We start from the raw sequence: 23836 nt of genomic DNA, 5'->3' as shown, positions 1-23836 counted from the left end.
TTAGCTTCGTGAACTGGGTCTTAGCCATACCTACTCTCCTTCTGATCTCAACTTCACGTCTCCTGTCATCTGTCAGACAACTGCCAAGATATTCAAACTTTCACACCTGTTCAATGTCTTATCCATTCACTTGTAACGATAACATCATGAATGAGTCTTTAGTATTTGTTTTGCTTACCACATTTGATTTTGTTTTCTTAGGGTTGATTTTAAGTCCGTAGTCAAGGCTTTTCTCATTCACTTTATTCAGCATAATTTGCAGTTCACATTCGCTGTCAGCTAACAACACAGTGTCGTCCGCATACTTAATGTTATCCACCTTCCGGCTTCCGATTGGAATACCTGTCTCCTGATGGTCACATTCCCGAAAAATCCATTCTCCGTAGAGGTTGAACAAATCCGGCAATCCAACACTGCCTTGCTTTACGCCTCGTTTAATACATGCCCATTTTCTACCCTAACCGCCGCTTCCTGTGATAGCTCATTTTCTACCCTGACCGCCGCTTATCATCTGCACATTCTCCCATCCCAGATCATACTTGTTCAGCACCGCTATTACTTTCTCGTGTCTTAATTAATCAAAAGCCTTTCCATAGTCAATAAAGCATAAGTAGATGGTCTTCTGTGCCTCAATGCATCTCTCCATGATGTTTCTCAACACAAATATTCCTTCCCTTTCTTCTGAGCCTTTATGAAAACCGAACTGCATTTCTCCAGTTTCATCGCCGATTGTACCTTTCATTCTGCCGAACACTATTTTCAACAGTAGCTTGACGCAGTGAGACATTATGCTTATCGTCCTGTGTTCGTTACATTTTATCGTCCTTGGCTTTTTTGGTAAGGCGACAAATACCGATTTGAGAAAGTCCTCCGGAAGATTTCCTGTCATATAACTATTGTTTAATATCGCTAAAAGGTTAGTTTTTCTCTTTGGAACAAGTGATTTCAGAATTTCAGTGGAAATTTTATCTTCACTGGCCGCCTTTCTGACTTTTAGACTCCAAATCGCACTTTCCATCTCTGACATCACTATTTTAGGTTGATTAGTCATTTGACTTAATTCTGGTAAATCCTCAATCCTGCTATCTTCAAATAATTCTGAGATGTACTCAACTCATCTGTCCACGATCTCTTCTTTTTCATAGCATGGATTACCACTACCATCTTCGATACACCCAGTTGATGGCACGGTCCTCTTTAATTTCATCATATCCCTTACCCTTTGGTGAAGGCCTCTATAATCACAACCTTATTCATACTGCTCAATTTCTTCGCACTGTTCATTCATCCAATTCTCTTTCGCTTCCTTGAATTTTCTTTGAATCAAGTGGTGCAGGGCTTTGTATCGTTCATTATCCCAATGTCTTACCTTTCTTCTTTCTTCAGATAACTTTCTCAATTCATCGGTGAACCAAGGGCTATACCTTCTGCTCTTTTTCTGAAAACCCAAAGTCTTTTCCGCAACTTTTGTCACTGTTGTTTTAAACTTTTTCCAGATGTTCTCCACTGCCATGTTGCTACCCTCGTCATCTAAGACAGAAAATCTATTCTCTGTTTCGACCAAATATTTGATCTTTTTTTTGCTTCATCCGTAATGAGTAAATCAAAGTCTATCTTATTTGATGGTTTGGCCTTTCTCATCTTCTTCAAACACACACTCATGTCCAATACCACAGGGTTGTGATCTGTACAATGCCTCCACAGATTCCAAAACACTTGCTCAAATGTATAGGCTGTCCATAATGCAATTCTAATATTCCATTAATTGGCAGCTCCAGGACACAATAATGAGATACGAATTCCTCAACATAATCTACACCTAGCACAATAGTGTTTCTTATGTATATCTCAAAGATTCATTTCGGAATTAATACCTTCTACTACCAATCAGATCAATTTCTATTTTTCTAAAATTTGAAAATTATAACTGCTCAGGAAAATAGTAACATAGCAGTTAACACTACTGCCTCACAGACCCAGAAGCCTGGGTTTGACTCTAACTTTGGGTGCTGCCAGTGGAAGGTTAACTGACTCATGCTAATTGTCCCTAGTTTAGGTGTGTGGCTGTAAAATCAGATTTATAACAGAGGACAGGGAAAAACATAATTTTGCTAATAGGATGAGCATTTGATAGACCTCGTGGATGGAGCTGAGTAGGACTTGATTCCACACGTTGATTATGGCACATTATTTACAACATTAGATGAGCAAATATAGTTTTGAAGAGGTACTGTTAGTTTAGTTTTACATGCATAATGCTTCTAGAATTCATCACGCCTCATCATTCAGCCTGTGCACATGCAGTGATGTTTCTTCGCCTTTCTAAACTACTAGATGTAATTTACTTCCACATTTCAAATCTGGCTAATGAACATCATTGTTTACATATAACATAAGCATTCTGCACATTCTGCAGTCTCCCAAAATACAGAATAAATTTGGGTGAACAAAATATCAACATTTATTGTCAACAGAAACAACCCCCCCCCCCCAAAAAAAAGAAACATCATAGAAATAACACCTACATTAACCAATTTATCCAAATCAGTAAAATGAATCCTAGATTCAAAGTTGTTCATAATTTTATGAAGATCATCCAGTGCTTTTTGAACATCTGAAAAAGAAATGAATAATAAACATTAAATTCATGAGTAAAAGCAGTGATTTATTCCATCTATTGGAGGTTTCAAGCAGCAGACAGAGGTCAATATATTATAAAGACAGGAACTCTAAGGCTTTTCTGTGTACTACTTGTCAACTTGCATTGAGTTCAAATCATTCAAATCATCTAAGGCAGTATTAATGCTCTAACCACAAGACCATAAGACATAGGAGCAGAATTAGGCCGTTCAGCCTATTGAGTCTGCTCCGTCATTCCATCATGGCTGATCCTAGGTCCTACTCAACCCCATACACCTGCCTTCTCAGCACACCCTTTGATGCCCTGACCGATCAGGAAATGATCAACTTCCCCTTTAAACATACCCACGGACTTGGCCTCCACTGCTGTCTGTGTTGAGTATTCCATAGATTCATTACTCTTTGGCTAAAAAAAAAATCCTCCTTACCTCTGTTCTAAAAGGTCACCCCTCAATTTTGAGGCTGTGCCCTCTTCTCAACACCCTCACCATAGGAAACATCCTCTCCACATTCACCTTATCTAGTCCCTTCAACATTCGGAAAGTTTCAATGAGATCCCCATGCATTCTTCTAAATTCCAGTGAGTACAAGCCCAAAGCTGCCAAATATTCCTCAAATGTTAACCCCTTAATTCCTGGAATCATCTTCATGAACCTCCTCCAGATGCTCTCCAATGGCAGTACACCCTTTCTGATACAAGGGGCCCAAAACTGTTGACAATGCTCCATGTCGCCTGACTAGTGTCTTATAAAGCTTCAGTATTATCTCCTTGTGTTTATATTCTATTCCCCTTGAAATAAATGCCAACATTTCATTTTCCTTCTTTACCACAGACTCAACCTGTAAATTAACCTCTGGGAGTCTTGCACTAGGACTCCCAAATCCCTTTGCACCTCTGATGTTTGAATTTTCTTCCCATTCTTCCCATTCCCAGTAGTCCACACTACTGTTCCTTTTATCAAAATGCATTATTATACATTTCCAAACACTGTCTGCCACTTTTTTGCCCATTCTTCCAATTTGCCTAAGTTGTGCTGCAAATGCACTCCTTCCTCAGCACTGCACCCCTCCACCTATCTTAGTATCATCTGCAAACTTTGCCAAAAAGCTATCAATTCCAGTATGTAAGTCACTGACAAACGATGTAAAAAGTAGTGGTCCCGATGCTGACTCCTGAGGAACACCTCTGGTCACTGGCAGCCAACCAGAAAAGGCCCCTTTTATTCCCACTCACTGCCTTCCGCCTGTCAGTCATTCCTTTGTCCATGCCAGCACACTTCCTGTAACATCACAGAATTTTATCTTGTTAAGCAGCCTCATGTGAGGCACCTTATCAAATGTTTTTTGAAAATTTAAGTAAATGACATCCACTGCCTCTCCTTTGTCCACCTTGCTTGTTACTTCCTTGAAGAATTCTAACAGATTAGTCAGGCAAGATTTCCCTTTACAGAAACAAAGCAGACTTTGACTTATTTTATCATTAGTCTTCAAATACCCTGAAACCTCATCCTTAATAATGGAGTCCAATATTTTTCCAACCACTGATGTTAGGCTAACTGGCCAACAATTTACTCTCTTTTGCCTTCTTGCCTTCTTAAAGAGTGGAATGACATTTGCAATTTTCCAGTCCTCCAGGATCATGCCAGATTCAAGTGATTCTTGAATAATCATGACCAACACATCTGTCATCTCTTCAGCAACCTCTCTCAGGACTCTGGGATGTAGTCCATCTGGTCCAGGTGACTTATCCACCTTAAGTTTGCCTAGCACTTTTTCCTTTGTAAAAGCAATGGAATAGCAATAGCTCCTGCTCCTTGACACTCATGGACCTCTGGCATACAGCTAGCAACTTCTGCAGTAAAGACTGAAGCAAAGTACTTAAGTTCATCTGCCATTTCTTTGTCTCCTATTGCTACCTCACCAGCATCAATATGACCCCTATCCAACTAGCCCAGCACATTAACCTTCCATTCCTTTATTTTATACTCTTTTACACATCAAACTATTTACATTCTACTTCTCTCTGGATAAAGATGTTCAACCAGATATTCCCTAACAGGTTAATTTTACAAGCACATAACCCCTTGCTATGAAAGTGCAAATATCATTTTAACACCTACACACATCAAACCTTGTCATTATCTTAATTTTATTAGTCACCCCATGCCCTATCATTTCAAGAGAACAAAGCCCCAAAGTGCTCAATATTCCCAGATGAGTATTGCCTCAGTTCAAGCAAAATCCTGTGAAGTTTTTTTATGTACCTTTTTCAGCAGTATTAATGTGTCCTTTCTATATCATGGAGTTTAAATGTATTCCAAAGATTCCATGCACATTGAAGGCAAATTCTCCATTTCGCCAATGGTCAGTGGAGAAGGAGGCTATTCATCCCAGTGAGTCCAATTCCCCTCCTCTCCTCCTTTAACCCTATAAATCCCATCTTTCAGAAACTTGCCCAGATCACTTCTGAATGTGACAATGTCTCCACTACACAGCTGGCAGTGCATTCCAGGAATTAAACAACATGCTGAGTAAAAAGGTTTACCCTTAATTTAGTTTTGATTCTTTGCCAATTACCCTCATTCTACTGGCCTCTCTGCCAATAGGAATAGTTTCACTCATTTACCCTTCACCTATCAGATCCAGTGTAACCTCCCCTTTTCTAAAGAGAAGAACCCTGTTCAAGATTAACGATTCGGAAGGGGGGGTAACCAAGTGTACCACATCTAAGTTTGCCTGATGAGGCTAAATTGCATAGAAAAGCAAATTGTGCAGAGGATGTAGAGAGATCCTATGTATCCTATATATATTCTATGTAGATAGGTTAAGTGAGTGGGCTTGGATGTGGCACATTAAGTACAACAACGGTAAATTTGAGGTCATCCACTTTGGAAGAAAAAATAGATTAATTATTTAAATGTTGAACGATTGCAGAATGTTGTTGTGCAGAGCGACTAGGAACTGCTTGTGTATGAACTGCAAAAGGTTGGTTTGCAGATGTAACAGGTTATCAAGCAGGTAAGCGAAATGTTGGTCTTCATGGCTAGAGGGAGTGAATTTAACAGAAAGGTTATGGCACAACTCTACTGGTGAGGCTGCACCCAGAGTACCATATGCAGTTCTGGTCTTCTTACAAACCAAGGCATTGGTGGAGCCAAAAGAGATGGGGGAGATTCTGAGGAATGCCTTTTCTTCAGTATTCACTAAGGAGAAGGATATTGAATTGTGTAAGATAAGGGAAGTAGGTAGGGAAGTTACGGAAACTATGATGATTAAAGAAGAGAAAGTACTGGAGCTTTTAAGGAATATAAAAGTGCATAAGTCTCTGGGTACTGACATGATATTCCCTAGGACCTTGAGGGAAGTTAGTGTGGAAACAGCAGGGGCTCTGACAGAAATATTTCAAATGTCATTAGAAACGGGGATGGTACTGGAAGATTGGCATATTGCTCATGTTGTTCCATTGTTTAAAAAGGGTTCTAAGAGTAAACCTAGCAATTATCGGCCTGTGAGTGTGACGTCAGTGGTGGGTAAATTGATGGAAAGTATTCTTAGAGATGGTATATAATAGGTATCTGGATAGACAGGGTCTGCTTAGGAACAGTCAACATGGATTTGTGCATGGAAGGTCATGTTTGACAAATCTTATTGAATTTTTTGAAGGGGTTGCTAGGAAAGTTGACGAGGTTAAAGTGGTGGATGTTGTCTATATGGATTTCAGTAAAGCCTTTGACAAGGTCCCACGCGGAAGGTTGGTTAGGAAGGTTCAATCGTTAGGTATTAATATTGGAGTAGTAAAATGGATTCAGCAGTGGCTGAATGGGAGACGCCGGAGAGTAGTGGTGGATAACCATTCATCAGATTGGAGGCCGGTGACTAGTGGTGTGCCTCAGGGATCTCTACTGAGTCCAATGTTATTTGTCATATACATTAATGATCTGGATGAAGGGGTGGTAAATTGGATGAGTAAGTATGCAGATGATACTAAGATAGGTGGAGTCATGGATAATGAAGTAGGTTTTCAAAGCTTGCAGAGATATTTAGGCCAGTTAGAAGAGTGGGCTGAAAGATGGCAGATGGAGTTTAATGCTAATAAATGTAAGGTGCTACATTTTGGTAGGACTAAACAAAATAGGACATACATGGTAAATGGTAGGGCATTGAAGAATGCAGTAGAACAGAGAGATCTAGGAATAATGGTGAATAGTTCCCTGAAGATGGAATCTCATGTGGATAGGGTGGTGAAGAAAGCTTTTGGTATGCCGGCCTTTATAAATCAGAGCACTGAGTATAGGAGTTAGAATGTAATGTTGAAATTGTACAAGGCACTGGTGAGGCCAAATTTGGAGTATTGTGTACAGTTTTGGTCACCGAATTATAGGAAAGATGTCAACAAAATAGAGAGAGTACAAAGAAGATTTACTAGAATGTTACCTGGGTTTCATCACCTAAGTTACAGAGAAAGGTTGAACAAGTTGGGTCTTTATTCTTTGGAGCATAGAAGGTTGAGGGGGGACTTGATAGAGGTATTTAAAATTATGAGGATAGATAGAGTTGATGTGGATAGGCTTTTTCCATTGAGAGTGGGGGAGATTCAAACAAGAGGACATGAGTTGAGAGTTAAAGGGCAAACGTTTAGGGGTAACATGAGGGGGAACTTCTTTACTCAGAGAGTGGTAGCTGTGTGGAACGAGCTTCCAGCAGAAGTGGTTGAAGCAGGTTCAATGTTGTCATTTAAAGTTAAATTGGACAGCTATATGGACAGGAAAGGAATGGAGAGTTATGGGCTGGGTGCAGGTCAGTAGGACTAGGTGAGAGTAAGAGTTCGGCACGGACTAGAAGGGCCGAGATGGCCTGTTTCCGTGCTGCAATTGTTGTATGGTTATATGGTTATACTAGAGGAAAGATACATCAACTTTGGAGACTGTCCAGAGTAGGTTCATTAGATTGATTCTGTAGATGACTGGGTTAACCTATGGGGAGAGATCGAGTCACCTGGGACTATATTCTCTGGAATTAAGAAGAATGAGAGAGGATCTTATAAAACATAAACAATTATGACAGGTTGAGATAAGATAGAGATAGGAAAATTGTTTCTACTAGTAAGTGAGACCAGAGCTAAGGGATACAGCCTCAAGATTCAGGGGAATAGAGGTAAGAGATGAGCAGAAACCGCTTTTCCTAGAGAATAGTAAACCTGTGGAATTCTTTGCCCAGGAAAGTAGTTGAAGATACCTCATTAAATATATTTAAGACACAATTAGATAGATTTTTGCATAGTAGGGGAATTAAGGGATATAGGGAAAGATTTTTGCATAGTAGGGGAATTAAGGGATATAGGGAAAGGTTTAACCAATCACATCACTGTGTTTCTCTAGTCATTTCCTCCATGATATCCCCAAACTCAAATTAACAGAACTTACTATCATAGAATCTGTCCACAATTTAATCCTTTAAGCCTTGTTATAACTTTGGCAAATTAATAATTACAACTATGAAATGCAATATACCATTAAGCCAAAAACTTGACATCTTAAGAAATAGTATTGTTTTCCTCAGTTGGATAACAGGGCCACACAGAATGTTAAGAGCTATATTGCTTAATTAATCAATCTAACTTGATAATTTCTTAAAAAGTACAATATGCCTCCATTTCAAGACATCTCTTCCAAGATTTTATGCATCTTTTTAACTAAGACTTCTCGGTGTAATCATTTGTAAATCAGACAATAATCTTGATCAAACTAATAACAAAAGGCAAACAAAAAAACTGAAGTTCATTTCTAGAGAGACAGAATTGAAATGCTGAGAGGTTACAACTCAATGTGTATAATCACATCTGAAGGCTTGTGTGACTCGATCTCTCCCCATAGGTTAACCCAGTCATCTACAGAATCAATCTAATGAACCTACTCTGGACAGTCTCCAAAGTTGATGTATCTTTCCTCTAGTATAACCATATAACCATACAACAATTGCAGCACGGAAACAGGCCATAATCACTAGAAGATTTAACAATTCTGACAATTTGGAAAAACCATACAAATAAAATGCAAAGCATAACAAATCTGAAGCAAAAACAAATGCTAGAAACACACTTCAGCTCAATAAGCATCTTGAAAACAAATGGCTGCTTAACTTTTGCATGAGTATATAAACTTCATCAGCATCATGATGAACTGCTGCATGCTTGAAACATTTACACATCTGAACTATAAACACGAAATACTGACAACATGTCAATCTGTGCCAAGAAAGAGAAACATTTACAGTAGGTTGATGACCTTTTATTAATTTATCCATTCACTCCACAGACTCAATAAAAGATGTCATGTTTACACACAAAAGTGTAAAGGAGAACAAAATAACTGTTATTCCCGATCTGATGCAGCACAAAAAAAAGAGTAATATAAAGACTACAATTATATTTTAAAAAACCACAAAAAGTATAAGTACATAAAATAGCTTAAATACATTGATTCATGGACAAAATGCTGGACGAACTCAGCAAGCCAGGCATCTATGGAAAGGAGTAAACAACTGACGTTTTGGGCCGAGACCCTTCATCAGGACTAGAAACAAAAGATGAGAAGTTAGAGTAACAGGGTGAGGGAGAAGAGGAAGTAGTACAAGGTAGTAGGTGATGGGTGAAACTGGGAGGGGGAGGGGTGAAGTAAAGAGCTGGGAAGTCGATTGGTGAAAGAGATACAGGTGTCCGCCACTTTTCGAACGTTCGCTTTACGAAACCTCACTGCTACGAAAGAGCTACATTAGTACCCTATTTTCGCTCTCAGAAGGTGTTTTCACTGTTACGAAAAAAAAAATTCAGCACGCGATAAAAGGCAGCGCGCCCCAAGCAGCCGTTCTCCCCTGGATTCTCGCCGGCATTGCTTAAACACAAGCCTGTGAGCAGCCGTTTGCAAGGTGAGTTCTATGGTATCGGAAAAGCCTGAAAGAGCTTGTAAGGGTGTTACACTTACGGTAAAACTAGACAAAATTAAGCGTTTTGATCGTGGCGAACGAAGTAAGAACAACGTGAGTTTGGCTTGTGGAAGTTGACAAAGATGATGTTGAAGAGGTTTTGGCATCCCATCACCAAGAACTGACAGATGAAGAGCTGATGCAATTGGAAGAAAAAAGGATAACAATCGAAACCGAATGAGTAATGATAAAGTACGACTTTAATTTTGAAAGGGTACATCGGTTTAGGGGATATTTGCAGGATGGTTTGAGTCCTTATTAAAGAACTGTGTGATAGAAAAATGCGCAAGACTCAGCAGTCATGCAAGCCTTCCACATCAGTCACAGTAGACGACGAACCTCGACCTTTGACATCGACGCAGGCAGAGATAGAAGATGAGCTGCCTGCTCTAATAGAAACAGGCAACGAGATGACACCCCAGTGTCCCACCACCTCAACCCCCAGGCTACAGACAGATACCGATTCGCAGAGAATGCAAAGGTAGCCGGGAGGCACACAGCACAAGAAAAAAGCCGAAATAAACATGCTAATTAATTAGGCGCCACCGACACGTAATTGTCCGCCCAGATCAGAGACGACGCAATCGGAAATCGGCACTGATCTGGACCGACAATTATGGTCGGCACCTAATTAATTAGGATGTTTGTTTCGGCTTTTTTCTTAAAGATGTGCTGTGTACCTCCCGGCTACCGCTGGACCCCTGCATTCTTCGCGGCAATGTATCGCTCAGCGGCCTGGAGGGTGGGAGGCCACTGCACCACCCAAACTCCGACGACTCAGTCTAACACACCATCATCAGTGTGCTCCGCGCTGTCCCGATTCCCGTGATACACTGTACATACATTATTTCTACTTTATATAGGCTGAGTATTTTTACGTGTTATTTGGTATGATTTGGCAGCTTCATAGCTTAAATGTTACTGGAGAGCGCTTGTGCGTGTTTTTACCAACAGCGCTTGCGTGAGATTTTCGCTCCGGAGAACAGTTCAGTAATGATTGTGGAAAAGTATTTCTACTTTATATAGGCTGTGTATTTATCATATCGTTCCTGCTTTTACTATATGTTACTGTTATTTTAGGTTTTGTGTGTTATTTAGCATGATTTGATAGGTTATTTTTGGGTCTGCGAACGTTCGCAAAATTTTCCCATATAAATAAATGGTAATTGCTTCTTCACTTTACGACATTTCAGCTTATGAACTGTTTCATAGGAACGCTCTACCTTCAGATGGCGGGGGAAACCTGTAAAGGGCTGAGGAAGGGGGAATCTAATAAGGGTAGAAGACCATGGAAGAAAGGGAAGGGGGAGAAGCACCAGAGGAGGTGATGGGCAGGTAAGGAGATAAGGAGAGATGGGGGAAAACAGAAATGGGAATGGTGAAGGTGGGGTGGGGGGGTAATTACCTGAAGTTCAAGAAATTGATTTTCATAGCTTCAGGTTAGAGGCTACCCAGACAGAATACAAGATATTGCTCCTCCAACCTGAATGTAGCCTCAACACGACAGTAAAGGAAGCCACGACCTGACATGTTGGAATGGGGGTGGGAAGTAGAATTAAAATGGGTGGCCACTGGGAGATCCTGCATTTTCTGGTAGACGGAGTATAGGTGCTCGGCAAAGTGATGTTAGGTCTCGCAAATATACAGGAAACCACACCAGGAGCACCAGATGCAGTAGATGGGGTGAACAGACTCACAGGTGAAGTTTCGTCTCACCTGGAAAGGCTTTTTGGGGCCCTGAATAGCAGTGAGGGAGGTGGTGTAGGGGCAGTTATGGCACTTGTTCCACTTGCAAAGATAAGTACCAGGAGGGAGATCAGTGGGGAGGGATGAATGGACAAAGGAGTCGCGTAGGGAGTGAACCCTGTGAAAAGCGGAAAGTGGGGTGGGAGGGGAGGGAAGAGAAGAGACCCTCAAGTATATCAGTGAGACCCGATGAAGATTGGGAGACTGCTTTGCCGAGCAGCTACGCTGTCTGCCAGAAAAAGTGGGATCTCCCAGTGGCCACCCATTTCAATGTTATTTCCCATTCCAACATGCCAGTCCATGGTCTCCTTCACTGCTGCAATGAGGCCACACAGGTTGGAGGAGCAACATCTTGTATTCCATCTAGGTAGCCTCCAACCTGATGGCATCAACATCGATTTCTTGAACTTCTGGTAACTGACACTCTCCTTCTCTCCCCACCCCCTACCCCACCTTTACCATTCCCATTTCCTTCTCTCCTTACCTGCCCCACCACTTCCTTCTGGTGCTCCTCCTCTTTCTTCCATGGTCTTCCGCCCTCCCCCTTTTCCAGCCCTTTTTCTCTTTCACCTATCAACTTCCCAGCTCTCTTCTTCACCCCCTCTCCTGGCTTCATCTATCACCTTGTACTTCCTCCTCCCCTCCACCTACCTTCTTGCTCTAACTTCTCATCTTTTTTTCCAGTCCTGATGAAGGGTCTCAGCCCTTGATAGCGGGGAGCCTGGTACCAGTGATGCGTGGACAGTTTTGACTACCCATTATAGAGCTTTGCTGCCCACCGCAGTGCAGTTTCCATACCATCCACTGACATAGGCTGCTCTCTACTGCACAGCTGTACAAGATCATGTGACTGATGTATATAGTCCAGCTCTTTCCACCCTCCTCAGAAAGTACAGGTATTGGTGACTTTTCTTGATTGTGTAGGGCATGTTCTAAGATCAAGTGAGCTTGTGAGAGTTGTGCACTCCCCGAAGTGTTTCCTGACTGCTTAATGACAATGTTCATGACTACTTCTACAAAACACGTCCCACTATAGAAAGCACCTGCTTCACTCGTCATCACAATACACCATCTTCACTCACCCGCTAATGATCTACAACTCTGGATGCATATTTAACTCTCGTAATTCACTTCATAATTTTTCCTTATTTATACACTTAATTGCTAAAGGTTCAAAGAAGCATACTCAATGATAAGTGTTAAAGATAAGACTGAAGCATTTGCATCTACATTCAATGAAATACAGTAGCAAGAAAAAGCTTGTGAACCCTTTGCAATTACCTAGTTTTCTGCATTAATTGTTCATAAAATATGGTCTGATGTTCATCTAAGTCACAATAATAGATAAACACAATCTGCCTAAACTAATAAAACACAAGCAATTGTACGTTTCATGTCTTTATTGAACACATTGCTTAATTATTCACAATCCAGGCTAGAAAAAGCATGTGAACCCTTGTATTTAATAATGAGTGGAACTTCCTTTAGCAGCAATATCCTGCACCAAAAGTTTCAAGTTCCTGGGCATCAAGATCTCTGAGGATCTAACCTGGTCCCAACATATCAATGCAGTTATAAAGAAGGCAAGACAGCAAGAAAGCAAGAAGGCAATACTTCATTAGGAGTTTGAAGAGATTTGGCATTCAAAAACTTCTGTAGATGTACTGTGGAGAGCATTCTGACAGGCTGCATCACTGCCCGGTATGGGGAGGGGGGGGTAACTGCACGGGACCGAAAGGAGCTGCAGAGGGCTGTGAACTTAGTCAGCTCTATCTTGGGTACTAGCCTACAAAGTACCCAGGACATCTTCAAAGAGTGGTGTCTCAGAAAGGCAGCATCCATTATTAAGAACCTCCAGCACCCAGAGCATGCCCTTTACTCACTGTTACCATCAGGTAGGAGGTACAGAAGCCTGAAGGCACACACTCAGCAATTCAGGAACAGCTTCTTCCCCTCTGTCATCTGATTCCTAAATGGACATTGAACCAGTGAACACTATCTCACTTATTAAGGAAAAATGTAGCATTTGTTTTTTTTGCATGATTTTAATCTATTCAATATATGTATACTGTATAAACTATACTGAATAAGATTTATTTTATATATATATATTTTCTTCTATACTATGCATTGCATTGAACTGTTGCTACTAAGTTAACAAATTTTACGTCACATGCCAGTGATAATAAACCCGATTCTGATTCTGACTCCTGTAACTGCTGATCAGACTTGCACAATGGCAAGGAGGAATTTTGGACCATTCCTCCATACAAAACTCCTTCAATTGATCAATATTTCTGGGATACTTTGCATGAACAGCCCTCTTCAAGTCATGCCATGGCATCTGAATTCAGTTAAGATCTGGATTCTAACTTGGCTATTTCAAAACACAAATTTTCTTTGTTTTAAACCATCCTGTTGTTGATTTACTCTTGTGTTTCGGATCATTCTCTCGTTGCATCATCCAACTTCTATTAAGCTTCAGGTAACAAACCGCTACCCTGACATTCTCCTGTAAAATATCCTAATACAAATTTGAATTAATTATTCCCTCAACAAATGCAAGCTGTCCAGACCCTGATGCAGCACAGCAGCCCCAAACCATAATGCTCCTTCCATCATGCTTCACAGTTGCTATGAGGCTTTGGCGTTGGTGTGCAGTGTCCTTTTTCCTCCAAACATAGCAGTGTGATTTTCTGTCAAAAAGTTCAACTTTTGTCTCATGTGTCCACAGAACATTGTCCCAGAAGCATTGTGGAACATCCAAGTGGACTTTTGCAAACCTGAGACACGCAGCAATGTTTTTTTTGAAGAACAGTGTTTTTCTCCGTGGTATCCTTCCATAAACACCATTTTTGTTCAGTGTTTTTCTTATAGTGCACACATGAACAGATACTTTAGCAAGTTCTGGAGATTTTCACAGGTCTTTTGCTGTTACCCCTGGGTTGTTTTTCACCTCCTTCAGCATTGCACATTGTGCTCTTGGTGTGATCTTTGCAAGATGCCCAGTCCTAGGAAGAGTAGTAACAATACTAAGTTTCCTTCATTTGTAGACAATTTCTCTTTTTGTGGACTGATGAACACTCAGGTCTTTAGAAATGCTTTAGTAGCCTTTTGCAGCTTCATGCATCTCTACAATTCTTCTTAGGTCCTGTCAGTTGTTTTGATCGAGGCATAGCAGGGCTGCACCTTCAATCTCATCTCACTGACTGTAACACCTGACTCCAAATAGCTTTTGTAGAAGGCATTACCCCAGAGGTTCACATACATTTTTGAACTTAGACTGTGATTATTTAAATAATGTACTCAGTATTGAAGAGAAGTAGTATTAGCTTAGCCAGATCGTGTCTGCTTATTATTGTGACTTAGATGAAGATCGAACCAAATTTTATGATTAATTAATACAGAAAACCAGGTGATTTACAAAGTGTTCACAAACTTGTTCTTGCAACTGTATATCTCAGCATCCTCCTGAAGTTATTACCCCTCCCACCCGCCAATCACAGAAGCAAGTCTTCAACGAATTTTATTCACTCCATGAGACATCAAGAAATAGCTGAAAACATTGGGTAAAGCAAAGGTTGTGGGACCAGACAGCACTCCAGTGGTACTGAAGATGTGTGTTCTAAAAATAACCATGCTTGTCAACTGGGCGTTGCAGTACAGTTACAATACTGCTAACTAATAAATAACATTAAAATTTTCCTCCAGATTTTCTGTCCACAACAAATCAAATTCAGGTCGTTATTGCAGCAATTAGAAGATTGTTGGCAGTGCTATCAAGCAGCACTCACTCTCCAATGTCCAGCTGCCAGAATGATTTGCCTCTATATCTCATCAGATCTGTGGCTCAAGCATGCACCAGAGATACATTCCTGGACAACAGTGAGACATGGGTAGTGTTCAACCAGGTTTGGCACCAAGTTGCTCTGGTAAAACTAATGTCAATGGACATCAAGAGGAAAACACTCCAACTGCATAGAGCAAAATATTTCTGGTTGTTCATGGTCAATTATTCTAGCATCAGTATAGTAGTCTGGAAGAGAACCACTTCAGCTATTCCTCGTTTTCTTCCATTCATGCTGCCTGACCTGCTGAGTTTCTCTAGTGTTTTGTGTGGTTGCACAAGATTCCTAGTATCCACAAAATCTCTACTGTCTCAGCTATTCCTTCAGTGACCTTCCTTTCATGGTGTCGAGAATCGGGATGTTTTCTGATAATTCTGCAATGTTCAATTCTACTCACAATTCCTCAGAAAATCCATACTTGCATTCAGTAAGACCCAGACAGCATTCAAGCTTGGGCTGTTAACTGGCAAGTAAGCACTTGTCCCAAGGAATAACCATTTCCAACAACATCAAGGTCAAGGCTAACTAAGTCCCTCACTCTGAGTAATACTTCTTCCAATGATTCATTTGGCAGCCATAAGGGCAGATTAGAAGCCAAGAATCCTGCAGTAAGCTCTTGAACCCCAAAGGTTTTCCATTGGCAGAAGTCAGGAGTATGACAGAATACTCTCCTATTGCTTGGATGACTGCAACTCTAACACTGCCCTCAATGCTGAACATCACCCCTGACAAAGCAACATTCGTGACTGGCACCCGATCTACGACTCCTAAGCAATTACTTATATAATCATTTATACTTTATGGTGTAATTAAATATAGCGGCCATCATTACTTAGATGGAGGCCACCACAGTAAAATGAAAAATAGTTGCATCCCCAGAATCTTTCCTTCTAGTTCTTCCTCAGAAACCATATCCCTCTCATCTCACAAGCTGCAGCTAATGTTGCATGCTTTACGTCCCCCACCTGTCTTTACAATAATCCGATTCTCATACGTTCAAAGAGGCAACATTGACAACTTGGCCAGGAAGAGTTAGTAAGAAGATAGCAAAGATTCATGCTTAGGTAATGAGATCAGGTACGCTGCAAAGAACTCTGCAGGCAAGGTTGTTGTAGATGGCAAATCAAAGGCTGAGGGGGCACAAGGGTTCTACCGGGATGAATCTAGATGCAAGCTGTGATGGGGAAGCTTGCTAGTAGTAGTAAAAAGCAGGCAAAATTAACTATTTTTCATTTTAGCAAGCAGGCTGGAAAACACAGCCCAAATTCAAGTAACCCACAGTTTGCACTACTGGAAGCGATGCTGAGCCTCCTATTTTCAGAATCAGGTTTAATATCATTGGCATATGTCATAAACTTTGTTGCTTTGTGACAGTAGTACAGTGCAATACGTAGTAAAAATAAATTATAATAAGAAATAAATATATAAAATAATTTAAATAGTGCTAAAAAAGTGAGGTAGTGTACACAGATTCATAGATGTTACTTGCCACATTAATCCTTTATCCCACTCCGAACCATCTCTGCTCGTGCATTATTAGGAATCTCAATGCAAACTTGAAGAACAACATCTCACTTCTCTCCGGGAATGTTGCTGTCTTCTGTATCACAGCAAATTCTACAGATTCTGGTAACTCACTGTTGGCATCAGGAGTGCCATTTCTGCTAATCCATCTGCAATTTTTGCTGCTTTTCTCATACAATTAAAATATCATCCACTGGCTAGATCCTATAACTCTGTACTTTTCAGCTTTTACAATCCTTTGTCTTCTCTGTCTCTAACTGCCTTTAATTCACTGAATTTATGATTCTTTGTTCACGTTCACTCTAACAGTGCCAGTTAACCAATCAACCAGACCACTTCACCAACAGCTTGTTGCTCTGACAACCCCGATCTCACCATGTCAGACATACTCCTGTTGTCCCATCCATTCCTCCCTTGGACTCTCTGCAACTTTGTTTTCTCTCTTCCCTAGTTCTGTCAAAGGGGATTTAATCTAAAACATTAATGCAGTTTCTCTTTCCATAGTTCTCATCTGTTATGAGCTTCCAACATTTTTTTTTAAGTTATATGATCTCAGACTTAATTACTTCTTTTAAGTTCATAGTGGAGGAGTTAGAGGTCAGGCCTCCACTCTGCAGTCGGAAGTCGGTGACATGACCGTGACATGAGGGACACTGCAGTCTCGGCCACCGCTCCACGCTCGAAGGCCAGCAATGCTGGCATTGCTGCTCCACGCTGCACTAGAAGGTCAGCATTGTGGACGGGTGACGAAGGACATCCATGGATGTCGGGCAGTCCCAGGTCTGTGGGTTCTGGGATCAGATCTCTGAGCAAGTATGTGCATGAGGGCAGATGAGAGGACAAGCTTGGAGTTGGGGCTTCCATCATCAGCTTGTCCGGATGCCAATATCAAAGATCAAAACACAAAAGTTGATCGGTAGTCCAAAAGGTCTGTTGTGGAGCGGGGGAGAGGGGGAGGGGGGAGAGGGAGTGTGTGTGTGTGCGCGCACGCACGTGCATATATAAAGAGACTTGTCTTGCATTCGAAATTTTGTTACTTGTGTTCTGCTTTGTGTTCTATGTTGTTCTTACAGTATGTCGGCATCAGAATGTGTGACAACAGTTGTGGACTGTCCCCAGCACATCCTTAGATGTGTTGGGTGTTAACTGCATTTCACTGTACTTCTGATAAAGAAATCTGAATATGAAAAGCAGAATAAGTAAAGGTATGAGAACCACTGACAACATCTTTTGTGGCATTCTTTTACTTGTAGATGTGGAGGAGTTTTTCTATCAACATACATCAAAGTTGCTGGTGAACGCAGCAGGCCAGGCAGCATCTATAGGAAGAGGCGCAGTCGACGTTTCAGGCCGAGACCCTTGACGAAGGGTCTCGGCCTGAAACGTCGACTGCGCCTCTTCCTATAGATGCTGCCTGGCCTGCTGCGTTCACCAGCAACTTTGATGTATGTTGCTTGAATTTCCAGCATCTGCAGAATTCCTGTTGTTAGGAGTTTTTCTATGTTGTATTTATTTTTATAATGTAATAAGTATACAGAGTGAGCAATGGATGGTGCTGGGGGAAACTGGCAATGGGTTTATCAATATCACAATGGAATAAAATGTACTAAGGAAGCACAACAAAAGAAATGACAGTATGTTTCTTTCTTCCTTTTGCTTGTTCTTTTTCTTCCTCTCCCTCCAATGCAATTACTCATCATTTAGTTGATGCTTCACAATAGTGAAGCTATACAGCAAAAACAGACGACCACAAATCTAACAGATACTGTAATGCTTCCACAGTAGTCTAGTCAGAAGTGCTGCTTCAGCAATGTCAATGCTCCATCATTTTTCATGTGGCATGTCTTTTGTGATAATGTGAGGATGTCTACATTGGCACAGTAGACAATGCCAAGATAATGGGAATTTATCCGCATGACATACTAACTGCTATCAAAAACATCTTAATGTGGAGGGAAATAAAACTCGTTTGGTTGTAACACAGCTTGAAGTTGATATGAATCACTTATAAAACTACATGTACGCAGATGCAATAAATCGCACTAGCACCAGGGGCCTACACTGCCTGTTGGCACTTTCTGACAAGGCAGAATGACAATCCTGTCAATACTCTTATGAACTGAGTCAGTAATATCTTGCATACAAGTTGATGGCAAGCTGCTGCAAGGTACTATAACTTTGTCATGCTCCAGCCAAGCAGTCTGATATTCAAAAGTTCAAGGTGGCTGTCATCTTGACAAAACAGAAGTGAACAATGCTGCTGAGATCCAACAATGGCAGTAGTAGATGACAGATTTCAGTCCTTTCTGATGTGCAGACATCTTATCATTGTAACTGAAGTTCAGATTGTGCTGAAGCACAATGACCCTTGAGCCAAGAATAAGGATATAAGAGCACAAAGAAAAGAAAGAACAAGTAGGTACTCAGCCTACTGACAGCTGAACAGTTCTCATGCTGGATGCAGCAGAATTGGAAGCATCAGCCATGAGAAAGTTGATCCACAGAAAAGACGCAGGTGCTTTTAGAAGGGAATGAGTAAAATTAACATTCGGAAAATCCAGCAACTGGAAGCAACATTTTGGTTTTTTTTAAATATAATTTGTACAAATTTTTGAAGAACTTACATTAACCTATCCAAACTTGACAATGCATTCGAAAATGCCTCAAGCCAGAATTTTAAACAATGAATCCTCTTGACCATTTATCCTTTAACAGATAAACCTCTCTTAATGGCTTTCCTTGAGAATGGATTTTATTAACTCTTGCTGCATCTTTTTGAACTTGAGAGGGCAGGGAAGCCTCTGCAACATGGAACTGAACACGCTGCTGCATAGTTTGGTGTGTCAAATCATTAACATTTAAGATAAGCAAGCAGATGGGCTGGGAATAACCACATTAAGTCATCAAGATTCAAAGAAATCAGTAAAGGAGATATGGGGAACAAGCGGGGAAGTGTATGAGACTAAGTGTATGAGACTAAGTGGATGTGACAAAAGCCCGTCACTGATTACAGTCAGCACATGGCTCACTCGGTAAAACACTCATCCCCAGCAGTAATAGTGACTGAGTCTGAAACAGAGCTGCTGCATGGAGCTGTCTCATATCGAGGCAGCAGCAACCTGCACAGGTATGCTGATGGTGGAGGATACCATCTTTAATTGGATAATTGAGTTAATTAGCTTTTGGATGGTCTATGGGGAGGGGCTTAGCAGTTATAAGCCTCAGGTTACCAAGGCTTTGGAGTTAGTTTTCTTTTGTGTTTAGTCTGAGGGTGGCTATATATATTGTTTTGTCCAGTTTTTGTCTTGTTTTGAGGTAAATAAAAGCACCTCAATCTAGTTTTGCGGCTCAAGCCATCTTGTTATTTTTTCTTAAACAACTGACCCACAGTTTTTTGTGACAGTGGATAAAGAGTTGGACTAGAAAAAAAACGTAATTGTAATAGCACATTGTTAAGCCTTCAAATCTATTTTATCATTTAATAAAATCATGGTTCAACTGTATTTCCCAGGACAACACCATTGTCCTTCAATGTCAAAGATCTTTTGATTTTCACTCCAAATGTTGTCTATGACTACCTTCTGGGTTTGAAGAATTCTAAAGATTTATAAAATTCTTCATGCAAAGATTATGCTTATTTGGTCTCCATACGAGACAGCCCCAGTTCTAAATTCTCCAGTACTTACTCTTTCAAGCCCCCTCAGAAGTTTGTATATTTCAAGGAAATTGCTACAGATTATTTTATATTCTTGGGAATATAGGTCTAGCCTATTTAATGCCCCTCAAAGGATAATCCCCTTACCCCTGGTATCACATTATAATCCTCTGATAAATTCCCTCTACAACATACAGTGACATTGAGCCAAGAACAAGGTGTAAAATCACCAAGATCTTCTAAAGCTTGAATAAAAATGTTTTTATTTTGAAACAACAAATCATGCTCTATGGAAGTACTGATGATTTTTTTTGGTTTATTTTTAATTCAAAGTTCCAACAAGTGTTTGTAATTCTACTGATTGTCCGTGTCCCAATGACAGCAAGGTCAAAGCTGGTATTTTCTGCTTCTTTCAACCCCTATACCAATAGTTGTTAAACAGAAAAGGTTGATTTAATTGATCACTTCTGTCCAGATTAGGAGAATTTCATTGATACTTACCAGGTATTTGATCTCTAATTTAAAAGGCAACCTCAAATGCAACATAAACTCAGTGACCACTCAGGTGTAGCCCTGCTTGTTAATGCAAATATCTAATCAGCCAGTCATGTGGCAGCCACTCAATGCATAAAGCAGGTAGACAAAGTCAGGAGGTTCAGTTGACATTCAGACCAAACATCAGACAGGAAAGAAATGTGATCTAAGTAACTTTGACCGAGTGTTGGTTTCACACGGGGTGGTTTAAGTATCTCAGAAACTGCTGATCTTCTGGGATTTTCACACAGTCTTTAGAGTTTACACAGAATAGTACAAAAAACAAAAAACATCCAGTGAGCGGCAGATCTCTGAGCAAAATCACCTTGTTCCTGAGAGAGGTCAGAGGAGAATGTCGAGACAGGTTCAGGTGATAGTATCTTAAATAACCACCATTCCAATAGAGGTGTGCCAAAGGGCATCTCTGAACATACAATACGTTGAACTTTGAAGCAGATGGGCTACAGCAGCAGAAGACAACAAATATACTCAGTGGCCACTTTATTAGGAACAGGAGGTATCTAATAAAAAGCCACTGAGCGTATCAGAATGTACGAAAAATGTAAAGTTACTGAATACATAAAACATAAATACTTTGCCTTTTATTGTCACTAAAATTGACTTGTAGACCCTCAATCATGCTCAGCTTAGATCAGAATTCTAAAGCAGGTTTCTAAGCATACATGCAGGATAATTTCACTGAGTTTGTTCTTCCTCTACTGGAAAACGCATGGATCTAGCAAATTCATGGAATTCTGCATTCACCTGTGCCTTTGCAGTAGTATCAAGTTTCCTGGCATTTATATGGGTAGATGTGGGATGTTGAACACCTAACCACATAAACATTCCCCACTGGCAATCCTTAGATCCTCTGCATTTTTTGGCCAGATAGATCTCCAAGCCCACCCTACACTTCTTCAGTGTCAAGACGACACGGCCACAATAATCACGAGGAAACACTGGAGAAGTATTGGGCACATGAGAAAAAAAAAACAACTCCATCATCTAGACATTGGACCCCTGAAGGGCTGAAGAAACACGGGCCACCAAAGACAACTTGGCGCTATACTGCAGAGGCAGAAATGAGGACTCTGAACTACACCTGTGGCACAATAGAGAAGATGGCAAGTACAGAGAGATGGAGGACCTTCATTACTGCCCTAAACGCCAGCAGCGTAATGGGCAGTCAGTAAGTACTGGCATTCCTCGGCTTAATTTGACCTATTTGTTTTCAGTAACTTGTTGATGTAACAGTTATTAGGCAACAATAACTTTTGTCTCCTGCCTAAAGCTCCTTTTTAAAATCAGGTAGCTATACTATTTTTGAAATTTTACAGAATATTCCAAAATCTTATCTCTCTTCATGACCTCCAGGGTTTAAAAAGAACAGGCATGAGTTTATATCATTTTTTGAAAATGCCTGGTTAAAACCAGTCAAATAGCTTTTGAGTTATTGAATTGTCTAAGTTTGACCTTTGCAGACTCAGATTAAATGACTTCAAGGCTTATCTTTGCAATTGCAATGTTATCAATCTGCAACAGTGTGAAAAAGCCTAATTGTTGCAATATTTAACGACAGAAAACACTTCTGAGCTTTTATTTGCCTTATCATTATACTTGAACAATGCAGTTCCAAGGGTGCTGCACTTCAACATTCTGATTGCAGATAAAATTTTACAACACTAGGTTTCTCCTTACCATTTGTTTTGAAATCTTTTTTCATTATGGAATCTGTTATTATTTCTGTTTCATTGGAGTAGCATGGTAGCACAGTGGGTTTCTCAACACTTTACAGTGCCAGTGATCAGGGGACAATTCCCACGGCTGTACGTTCTCCCCACGATCATGTATGCTTCCTCTGGGTGCTCCAGTTTCCACCCATGTTCCTAGCATGGATGGTTAGTGTTAGTAAATTGTGGCCATGCTATGTTGGCACTGGAAGCACAGTAACACTTGTGGACGGCTCCGAGCACACCCTTGGGCTAGACTGGTCACTGACGCAAAGTACTTTGATGTACGTTTCTATATGGCAAATAAAGCTAGTCTCTTATCTCTTAAAATGTAAAAAAATGCGAGTTATACACAACAGAAATAAGTATTTCTGTCCCTGAATTGCGCTGACAATTGTACATCTCTTTACACGAATACAATAATCCTATTTTCTAAATTCTTCCCACATCTCCATTAATACACTACCTTCCCAAACCCCCCTCCCCCCAGTCATCGACACATCAGAAATACCTTACAGTGGCAATTAACCTATCAAACTGCATGCCTTGGGACACACGACAGTACATTTTGACCCAATTGTGGAAGTCCCAATTAGCCGGTTTCATGGAAATAGTTAAAAAAGGTATTAAAAAAAAGACAAACTGCCACTTAGCTGAGCAACTATTTATGCATTTAAATGAAACAGAGAACAAATTAGAACACTACCAATACGACTGCAGTACTGTAAAACTGTGTTAGCTCCTAGTAGTTATTGACGGAGGAATTCATCCAGTGTATGCTGTCACGTTCATTTAAATTAACAAAAATTAGTGCAGACAATGGACTGCCTTTATACTATATTTTTGACGATTGCATCCTCTAAATCTCAATTTGTAACATTCAAGATCGATACTACAAATTCTTCGTAGATCCCAACTTGCTGAAGTAGTGAAATTGCTTCATTTTTCACTCTGTAGTGTCATCTCCAAGTCTGAAAGCTTGAAACCATAGAGCAAAACAGCTCTGAATTGCCTCTGCTTATCTCACAAACTGACAGTGACAAAAATCAAATTTTTGAACACAAATGCAAATGGTACTATTTAAACAACACACATCAAAGTTGCTGGTGAACGCAGCAGGCCAAGCAGCATCTATAGGAAGAGGCGCAGTCGTCGGCCTGAAACGTCGACTGCGCCTC

At 40.5% G+C, this 23836-nt stretch overlaps 1 protein-coding gene across 2 annotated transcripts in view; it reads right to left on the bottom strand.

Moving 5' to 3' along the window:
* uri1 (URI1 prefoldin like chaperone) overlaps nucleotides 1-23836 on the bottom strand; it is a 73210-nt gene that overhangs the window by 27480 nt on the left and 21894 nt on the right. For both annotated transcript variants that reach the window (XM_063066960.1, XM_063066961.1), the window contains exon 5: nucleotides 2526-2614. In XM_063066960.1, coding sequence (XP_062923030.1) covers nucleotides 2526-2614 — 89 coding nt within the window. The remainder of the gene's footprint in view (nucleotides 1-2525; nucleotides 2615-23836) is intronic.

Source organism: Mobula hypostoma, chromosome 14, assembly GCF_963921235.1.
Source record: "Mobula hypostoma chromosome 14, sMobHyp1.1, whole genome shotgun sequence".
In the NCBI taxonomy this organism is placed as follows: Eukaryota; Metazoa; Chordata; class Chondrichthyes; order Myliobatiformes; family Myliobatidae; genus Mobula; species Mobula hypostoma.
The sequence above is the reverse complement of the archived record's forward strand: the minus strand, read 5'-3'. Positions and strand labels throughout refer to the sequence as shown.